Here is a 10,210-nt window from a genome sequence, read left to right as displayed (position 1 = left end):
TTTAAGCTTGACCACCATATTGACAGGTACGAATATTTTCGAGTATTCGCTGAGTTTTGCCAAACAGAAAAATTTCTTGAGATGCGACTGGCAACTCCTTCACATGATCATGCTCTTCGTGACATATCGGTCTCAAATATGACTTCTTTCTTTTCCAAATCTTGCCAAAGGCTGCGTAATTGCCATGTCTGCAGCATCTGGCACAACGATCATTGCCTCCAACAGAAAACGCAATCTATGTTGGTGAGCTTCCTTACGCTTTGGGCAATTTCAGACCCGGATTCGCCGTCATAAGGATGATTTGACGATATGCTCAACCAGTGATAGCAAAATTAGATATCCTATACTGTAGAATCCTTATCTGGGATGGTTTGAGGGTTCACCCTATAGCAGTGACGAATGGGTCCTCGATCCCAGGCGGGAATAGGAAGCGAGGGTATGATCTCTTCATCAAAGGGAGAAATGGTGGGATCACTGCAAGTGCGACACGATTTTTCTCGCTGGCTACTACGTTCTATTAGGTGTGCGACTCAACAGGAGCCATGTCGTTGAGGGTAAATTCGCCGTTGGGTTTGTAAGCGAGCGCTATTGCACAAACATGAGAAGGTCAAAAAGACATGCCAAGAAGATGTTATGCTCTGTATGGCCTTTAAAATAAATATTATATATCCGGATATATTCTAAATAATTATATTCGGCTGTATATAGCAGTGCAAACACTAGAGAATAACAAAGGAATGCAATATTATATCGATCATTGAACATCACTCGTTAGAACCTAAATATGAATCCCCTCTCGGAAATCCTGTTATCATCCATTGTCCGAAAATGGATTCTATGCAACTCCTATCGAAGGGGTCAACCACCGGAGGGTATCAATATGGCAGTCTTGGAAGATTTTTCACACGCTTCAAGAGAGAGGCTAATGTATGCGGCTCTATTTGGATATCTCGCCACCTCCGACCACTACAGCTGTCAACATTTTCCAATGTGTTAACTTCCTCTAAGGGTAATAGTTGACTCTAATATCTAGAAAGAATTGACCCAGAGGGGGATAAAAGCTTAGCACGATATAAATTGGTTTCCGGAGGGCGCGCATTGTTTACGGAGTACCCTGGGGTTGTAACAAAAATTACAGCTTGGAATTAGTTACCATACACATTGACACATTCGAATTTCAGTGTGCTTAAAGCAATCGTGGTCGCATCATATTAGATCCTAGTAAACCTGGATTTCATGCTTCAACTTGCAATTCACGTTGCCGTGGACATAGCGTTTCCCGCAGTCCCTGGTTCCGTATAGACCTTGAAATGTATTTACAAGTGTAGGGATATCACGAATCGATAGTATTTTCATGCCATGCACAAGATGTTTGACACTGTTTTTTGTTCGCGGATAAATTGATAGGATTAAAGGTACACTTCCCAAAGAAGCCTAGTGCGGCGCCTCAGACCCCCAGACGCGCGGTAAACAAACGTGTTGCGGCAAAGCTTAATGTTTGATGCTCCGCTTTTGCTTTCAACTTTCAAAGTCCAACAGCATTTAGCCTAGAAATCATTTCCCAAAAATTTTCCCCAATACCCATCTTGCACGAATTCCATACCCCGCTACTTTTGCCTTCTTTTTCATTTCCACTCTTTTGTATCACGACATTTGAATCCACATTGCTACTCTCCTTTTCTTCTGTTGGATGCACCTTTCTCTTATTTTCAACTAAATCGCTTGGTCGCAATGGACAATGCCAACCTGTGGACTCGCCGGTCGAAGTAAGCAGGACTATAAACTGACATGATCCTCTGGATATAGAAGTGTAGCGTGTCTTGATGCTGACCCCAAGTGACACTAGCAAGCTCTCCCTTTCCATGTCCGGTTCGGACGCCAAAGAGACCAGTGGAAGACAAGATTCCTCTCGAAGTCATACATCCAAGCGATTTGGTCCTGACAGTTCTCACGGACGATCGAACCCTTTCAACGTGATCTTACCCCTCACTACGAACGCACCATCTCCCTCCGCCGGCGCCTCGTCCGCTTTTGGCTTAGGATCTGGTGCGTTTGCCTCCTTCGGCTCGGCCAAAACACCAAAAACCCCTGGCGCATTTGATCTTAGCGCCCCAAAATCGAGTGAAAAACGAGAAACGCAGCCAGAAGACGAAGGGGTGAATAATAAAACCGTGAAGTCAAAGGCGTCATCTTCTTCTCTCAATAATACCCCAACAACTCCTGCTCTTAAAGAACACCCCATAAGGTCTACTTGGATCGTTTGGTACCGACCCCCAACACCAAAACATTCTGACTACGAGAAATCTACCATAGCTCTTGCATCGATATCTTCTGTTGAGAGTTTTTGGGCCGTTTACTCACACCTTAAGCGGCCTTCTCAGCTCCCGTCGGTGTCGGACTACCATATTTTTAAGAAAGGAATACGACCAGTTTGGGAAGATGAAGCAAACAAACGTGGAGGGAAATGGATCGTCAGATTGAAGAAGGGGGTTGCTGATCGCTATTGGGAAGATTTGCTTCTGGCAATGGTGGGCGATCAATTTGCGGAAGCAAGCGATGAGGTGTGCGGGGCGGTTCTGAGCGTTAGAAGTGGGGAGGACGTCCTGTCTGTCTGGACGAGGATTGATGGTGGGCGGAATATCAAAATTCGGTATGTTATTTTGGTGTTTGTTTCATACAGCTCGATTGCCCGTGCTGCTACTAATCCTTCTTTCAGGGAAACTATAAAACGCCTGTTAGCCTTCCCTCCAGACACCAACATTGCCTGGAAAAGTCATGACGATAGCATTGCGCAACGTTCCGCCATCGACCAGGCCCGCCAGGATAAAGCCGCTGCAAATGCAAGTCACCATAATCAGGGCTCAGATCGTCGACGTGGGCAAAACCAAGATGACACTTCGGCTGATAAAGGGCGGACTGCAGCATCGTAAAAGAAAGGCCCGCATGCAAATGTGGCCAGTGTACAGTAGCTCTTTGTCTTTTCCCCTTTTTTCCTATATTTTTGTGCTTATGCTGTGGTCCCGGCATTTGCGGTCAGACAGGTTTCTGCTGATGGTCTTTGTTGTGTCTTTTGTTTCTTCAACACATTGCGTTTGTATGGGTGGAAAAGAGTAGTGGAAATTTTAGTGCCAAAATGGCCCTTTCTTTTATTCTGATCAACTGGTGGATTCTAGCTAGACTTTTTGTTGTGTTTTGAGTTTCTTTTTGAGGATTTAACGGCCTGGAAGGAATACAATGGCAGGAACAAGCAAATACCTTTCTGCCTCTTGCCACGATTCAGCTACATATCTGACATCCTCCAAGACTTCAAATATATACTGATGAAGCCGTAGAAAACAGAAATTATAGTAGCTGATTTGGGCCGGAATGTAGGTTATCGATTCTAAGTAAATTCTGATACTGAATGCTTTGCAAAATCCCGTTCCGAGATGGCCATTGCGGGTGGCGGCTTTCCGTACCCTTGGTGGCTGTTAACCGCCGGGACGCCGGTGCGCGTAAATGTCTGTGGACCAGTGTTGGTCAATCAGTCAATTTGTTTGATTGACAATTTTGCCTTCACTCCGGGTCAAACAACCTGCAATCCCACCAAACCCCAACAGCCCATATACATATTCCTGATGCCTCCTACTTCTCAGTGTATAATGTCTCAGCCGCGAATGTTTTCCTTCTCCAGCTTATGAAGTGGCTATATAAGCTATCCCACCTCATCTGGCCGGAACACGACATCTCAAACACCGCACGGGAACCACGAACTCCAGAGTTTTCAAAGCGGTGGCAACGACGACACATAGCTCATGGTGTCGAAGGTAAACCAGTCCCGGTCCAGATGTCCGGTGTGAGTGATCAGCTGTCTGCTACAAACGGACAGGTGAGAAACACGTTTCAGTTCTTTCAGCTCGGAAGCGTATGGCAATCATAGCTCCCTATATCGTTTTATTCACTTGCTTTATAGCAATGTTTTATGCTGGCTGCGTAGGTGATTGCCGATACTGACCAATCCTTACCTTTCGTTGGAATCTGTAGAACGCGTATGGGAGTCCGGTCCGCCTCCACTTCACATCGACATCAATCCAACCATACCTCTGGTTTCACATTAAGGAAACGCGAAATGTGGGTTTGTGTTTTGAATCCCCCCGCTAGCTATTTATGATAGCATGTCCAATGCTAACGCTGATACTACTCTAGCAAAATTACACCCCAGAGCGAAGAAGAATTACAGGAGGAAAGGAGATTATTGGGAGGTTCCAAGTCCGTGAAAATGTCCGCTTCTTTAGGTACAAGGGAACTTTTAATCTTACATTGCGGTTAATATAGCAGAAAGGACCCGAACGCCGTTCGTATAACACCAGGAGCACTGTTAAGAAGAGGAACTGGTACGGATTTGAAGGTATCATTTTGCAGAATCTCATATCTCTGTAGAAAAGAGTTGTTCGGTTGCTAACGAAATTGTTTGATATTACAAAGTCCTTTGCGAATTTCACTCCACGAAATACCCTTATTTCCCGTGCCGATAGAAAACAGATTCACCCTTTGGTCGGGAGGGATCGCAATAAGCCTCTTCGGTCGGTTTCACTTGGACAAGACGCTTCAGACCTGCTTCGGGAGCTAGAAGAAGGCAAGCGGCCCAGAAAAAGACGTAGGACGGACGATTCACATGCTCTTGCTGAGGTCATTGTGGTGAATGATGACGACTCGATTATACGCTCGGAATCTCCTTCATCTCCCAGACCTAATTCCTATGGCCCACGACACCTAAGCCAGAATACCCCGATATCTAACAACCGTGGTCCTACTAATCAAAGGGAATCTACGACCCATGAATTTTGGAACGTTGAGAGGAGGATGCAAGATTTTAAGAGCAAAAGACCGCAAACTCCGAATGTAACTGAGGATGAGCTCTTTACGATGGAAGCCAAAGCACAGCGACTTGGGAGGAAGATCGGCACGGCCATTGCCCGACCAGGTGGCCCAGGTTTGTCTGGCGCTTCCGAAAAAGCGAGTGCTGTTGTTGGTGTACCACCGATTAACAATTTGGGTGGCGCGTGTGCAACGGAATCAGAGACTCATAGCTTTACCGACAAGCTTGCTGATTCATTTGCCCGGACGGGCAGTCAGCGTCGTGGTTCTTATACACGTGAGAGCCCAGACGAGCTTCAGGGGGATAAGACCGTTCCTGAGGCTTGGAGAGGCGGTGCTGCAAAGGATCGTCTGGACACAATGGAAGGTGATATTAGCCCGACAAACTTCTCCGTCGTAATGAAGAAGGACCGAAAACGTACGGATAAAAGACATAGAGACTCACCTACTCATAAGCATTCGTTTTCGGTTACTATGTTTCGCGACACGGTGCGGACTGTTGAGGAATGGTGCACGCTTATTGCTAAAGACGGTACCTTTTTTGTGGCAAGCCATAACGGTCCTTGGATGTCCAAGGAATTTCTTATTGAAAAAATCAACAGAATTTGGCACGGCGGGCCCAGAGTTGCTGTGAAGTTTCCTATGGTTTCAGGCTCGATAGACGAGCTAAAAATACAATTTTCGTCTGAGAAAGAAGCGATTAGATACTGTAAATTGATGTGGGAACTTAACAATGACGTCAAATTAAGGGATAAAGCGAGGTAAGTTAACACACCAATATTTTGAAGGGCAACAATTCAAAATCTGATGATGGATATAGTGATTGGATGGAAAGTATGTTCAAACGCGCTGTTGAGGAGAGGAGACAAGGAATCCGCAATCTGGGTGGCTCGAAACGCGAAAGCCCTCAGGATGCCCAGATTGGCATCGTCCGTCCCTCAACGCAACCTAAACGGCAGAAGCTCAGTGAGAGCCTTCGTGACAGTGACGGGGCAACAAGAATCTCCCCGCCGGAAGATACACTGCAGTTGCGCGGATCTCCCAAGGGTGGAAAACATATTTCGCCGCCTCTCAGCCCCAGTCATCTAAATTCTGATCCGCCTATACCTATTCCTATTAAAACGTACAATACTAACGTGGGCTCGCGTGTCACACGCTCGCGGAAGCGAATGGAACCCACAACTATTAATAGGTGGGTAAATTTTTCACTACATTTTTGAAGGCCGTCGCTAACCAATTTTTTGAACACAGTGACCATGAGCTTTCGACTTCGCCTCTCCGAGATGGTTCTAAATGGGTAAAGTAAGTGTACGGGATTATCAGTTTGTTAAGATATTGCTAATACTTCATCAGGTCGCTTGTATACCCACCTCAAGGCAAAAGGAAAGCTGAAGTGGAATTCCACGATTTGGAACGCTTGAGGGACGGGGAATATTTAAACGACAATCTCATCGGCTTTTATCTACGTTTTCTTGAGTATCACATGGAAACGAAGAGACCAGATTTGGCGAAACGGGTTTACTTTTTTAACTCATTCTTTTTCGCAAGCCTGACAAAGACGTCTAAGGGTCAGAAGATTAATTACCAGGCGGTAGAGAAGTGGACAAGGAATGTGGACCTTTTCAGTTATGATTATATTATCGTCCCAATCAACGAAAAGGCGCATTGGTATATGGCCATTATATGCAACATCCCTGCGCTGTGTGATCCAAAATCCATTGTCGAACATCACGAACCCGAAAACGACATGGCCGATGATTCTCCGCATAGACAAGGGAGACCTGATTTGGGAAATCGAGGTCCAGGCCAAAATGATACAGCCGTCTTACAGCGTGGCGAGGATAACGACACTGTTGCGCAGACTTTAGGGAATCGCAAAGACCAACTTCAAGATGATTTTGATTCCATGTCATTATCGGATAATAGACCGGAAATAGATACCCCACAAAATGACACAAGTCCTGAATCTCAAGACAAGAGTGAATGGCCGGACGAAGGCGAAAACGGACCACTTGTTTCTATTGTCCAAACAGAGGAAGAGCTAAACACTTCACCGCAGTCGAATCAGCTTAAATCGTTGCGTTCTGGGAAATTGAGGGATTTTTCAGGAACCATGTCGAAGAAATCTCACCGGAAGTTCCAATATGAGCCAAAGGAACCCGTTATCATCACTTTCGATTCATTAGGCTGTTCCCGATCCCCCACCGTAAGAATCCTTCGGCTTTATCTCGAGGAGGAAGGGAGAGCTAAGCGATCACTTACCATTGACACACAAAGAATCTGGGGCATGGCTGCTCAACATATCCCACATCAATCTAATTTTTCTGATTGTGGTCTGTATCTCTTAACTTATCTAGAAAAATTTATGTGGGACCCGGACATGTTTATTAGGAAGCTGGTGAGAAAGGAGATGAACGAATATGACGATTGGCCACCAATGAAATCACGGGTTCTTCGACGTCGCCTCCGGAACTTTCTTCTCAAATTGCACGAGGAAGAGGGAAGACAGAACCGGAATGAAGCTGACGAAGGGCCGAGGCTGATCGATACTGAACCGCTAAAAATATTGTTGGTGGATGATCCGCCTGCAAAGGTACCACAAGGCGAGAGTGCTCCTTTGAATGACTCAGCTGGACTTGAACAGAACCCAGAAATCAAGCCTGCTTCCCCTGCCCAAGCAAACAGGTTAGTGGTACGTGGTGGCCAGCAAGAGCCCCGACAGGAACAATCCACACGCGAATTGGTGAAGCTCAACCAAAATGAGCAAATACAGGTCTCCAAGGCCCCAGTCACCCTAAAAGATGAAGCCGTTCAGCAATCCGAACCAGAAACACTGCTGTCGGGAATTTTGCTGTATGGAGGCGAAGACTCTACAAACAATGAAAATATCACTGAAATCCCGAGGACTCCTTCTCCAGACCATATAAGCCCAGATTCCCGTTCTCAGAACGTACGGGAGCATGACCAGGAGATACTTGACGGGATCGAGTGATCCGGCCTTCTTTCATAGATTGTGGATGGAGTTGAATTGCATGGGCTTTCTTTTCCCCTATTTTCTATTATGTTTTCTTTGCCTTGTTCCTTTATCCTCGGCAGATTCTGCCTGATACCTAGCAGAGGTTTTTTTTTTTTTTTTTTTTTTTTTTCATTCAATTTAATTGCTTATCTTCGTTGAGAAATAATACGTATATGGCATGGTACCCTGATCTGCAGTGGTTTTAAGAGAATAGCAACGTCGTATATACTCTAAGCGGGCGCCATGAATGATAGTGCGTTTTGATTTTCGTTTTATTCACCATAAAATAACTACTCGTTCATAAATATTTACTCCGTACTTGGGGTGAATTTTGCCCACTAACGAAACATGCCAAGACTAGCACCCGCGGCAGACGTAACGCTTAAATAAGCGCGCAAGCTCCGGTAGTAGTTATTGACATCTGGCCGAACACCTCAAACAGACAACAAACAATACTTATAATAGTTCTATCACACATTGTCGGACTCCGCACAAACGGCGGTTGGTTCCGCTCTTCAATTCTGCCGTGATGCACTCCGCACTCAATCGGCTCCAGGGCGTATTTGGATTCTGCTCCACCCTCGCATTCCTGCTAGGTGCACTCACATCGTTGACGGTGCTGTTGAGTCCTGCAGAACCGGTTACGAACGTTAGCCTTTCGAACATACAAGTGTATGACATGTTTTGACCCGCTTCCCTTAGTTACTGCACCAGGGATGAGTTACATCGTCGGGAAATGGGTAGTTGTTTGGGCAGTGAACAGTGGGAACTAATTCTGGACATCTATAGGAGCAAAGGACGACCGCATTACTATGCAAGAAAGCGCGAGGAGTATGCGCAGATTAAATTCGATCTCGATGCCGGTGAGTATTTTACGACACGCTCTCATGCCCGCACTCTTCGCGAAGTTAACTAAAGCAACTAACTACTCTTATCCCTAGACCTAACCTCCCTCTTCAACTGGAACACCAAGCAAGTCTTCGTCTACGTCCTCGCCTCCTATCCCACAGCTCCCTCCTCGCCATCAAACCTAACCACGGAATCCATAATTTGGGACATGATAATCCCCGCCACTGAATCCCCGCTCTCTATCCCCGCTTTAACCCGCCGTTTCTTCCCTTCCAAAAAGTCCAAATCCTCCAGGTTCTCCTCCAAAACAAACAAAAATTCCTCCTCGGACTCTAAAAAGCACAAGAATCCAGGCCTCCTCCGCCTCCGTAACCAGAAATCGAAATACCAGATTACAGATATCTCCGGCAAAATTGCCTTGCGTGAGAATGCGCAGCTAGTTGTCGCTTGGAATGTGCAGCCGTGGATAGGTGCGCTGATGTGGAGTCCGCACAGCAAGGTTGCGGAGAATATTGGCGGCGCGCTTGGTGGGCTTCTTGATGCGGTTATTATTAGTGGTGGAAAAGGTGGCAGGAGTAAACCATTTAATTTCCCGGCGTTGAAAGTTGCGGGCGGGAAGGAGGGCTAGAACGGCGGGTAGAAGTCGGGCTGCGCTCTGTGTGGATTGGAGAGGTGAGAGATTTTTGGAAAGGCAGCTCGTCGAATGAAGGTTTTGGTTTGGCTTCTACGTCTAGTACTTGTTGATATATGAGTCTTTGCTACAATTATCATATTTTATGCTTTGTAGTTTTTAAGGGTCGACTTACACTGCCAATTTATCCAATTCGCTATTGTGTCATTTCGGATGCCTTTGAATGGTTAATCATTAGGTCAGCATGTGAAGCCACCAGGTTGAGGGTATTATTGTTGCAAGGAACCCCTTGCGAATGGTAAGATCTATTCATAGATCTTATTATCGACAGTGATAAAACCTCCTTTCATAACAACCAATGCTAAGAATGAAGGGCAAGGAGGGAGTCCATAGGGCCATGGGAGATTGATAATATTTTGTCCGAGGGCAAAAAAAAGTTGCTCTATGTAAGCCTTCCCGATAAGCCCATTGGAGTCAACGAGAGGCAATAAGGGCTCCCGTCGACATACCCAATCCAACTAGCTGATAGTATACATCGTATCCGCTTAAGCTCGAAAAAAAAAAAGCAGAATAGAAGTGATTTCAAACGCCCATCACTAATTTCCCAACTCACAATAAGAATACCAACAACTCCCTCAAAAGCCCCACCTGTACTGGCATGAACACCATCGTTACCTCATACTTTTGACTTCTCAGATCCTTTTCAACAGTCACGTCGTTCTTCCAGACATTGGCTCTGTCCGTCAAACAACACCACAGTAACTTCTGCGTCCCCCCCCCTATGCCCGCGGTATACTTCAATTAACGGGTCCATCTCTCTCATCGCCTTACGTTGGGGACTGGGGGGTAGATACGAG

General features: G+C 45.9%; 3 protein-coding genes across 3 annotated transcripts; all 3 read left to right on the top strand.

The window, feature by feature from the left end:
- Positions 1-1,731: 1,731 nt before the first annotated feature.
- On the top strand, positions 1,732-2,930 carry HCAG_00523 (conserved hypothetical protein; the record flags this gene model as incomplete). The annotated part of the gene is made up of 3 exons (XM_001543427.1): positions 1,732-1,766; positions 1,847-2,650; positions 2,717-2,930. 3 exons carry the CDS (start codon positions 1,732-1,734, stop codon positions 2,928-2,930), a joined length of 1,053 nt encoding a protein of 350 aa, XP_001543477.1.
- A 746-nt stretch (positions 2,931-3,676) lies between these two features.
- Positions 3,677-7,849, top strand: HCAG_00522 (predicted protein; the record flags this gene model as incomplete). The annotated part of the gene is made up of 8 exons (XM_001543426.1): positions 3,677-3,868; positions 4,024-4,110; positions 4,186-4,274; positions 4,315-4,387; positions 4,465-5,618; positions 5,678-6,049; positions 6,109-6,159; positions 6,211-7,849. 8 exons carry the CDS (start codon positions 3,677-3,679, stop codon positions 7,847-7,849), a joined length of 3,657 nt encoding a protein of 1,218 aa, XP_001543476.1.
- Positions 7,850-8,402: 553 nt separating this feature from the next.
- HCAG_00521 (predicted protein) lies at positions 8,403-9,350 on the top strand (the record flags this gene model as incomplete). The annotated part of the gene is made up of 3 exons (XM_001543425.1): positions 8,403-8,545; positions 8,663-8,736; positions 8,815-9,350. The coding sequence occupies 3 exons, from the start codon at positions 8,403-8,405 to the stop codon at positions 9,348-9,350; spliced, it is 753 nt and encodes a 250-aa protein (XP_001543475.1).
- Between the last annotated feature and the right edge of the window lie 860 nt (positions 9,351-10,210).

This window comes from Histoplasma capsulatum, genomic scaffold (genome assembly GCF_000149585.1).
Source record: "Histoplasma capsulatum NAm1 scaffold_1 genomic scaffold, whole genome shotgun sequence".
Taxonomy (NCBI): domain Eukaryota; kingdom Fungi; phylum Ascomycota; class Eurotiomycetes; order Onygenales; family Ajellomycetaceae; genus Histoplasma; species Histoplasma mississippiense.
This window is presented reverse-complemented; position numbering and strand designations above follow the sequence as displayed.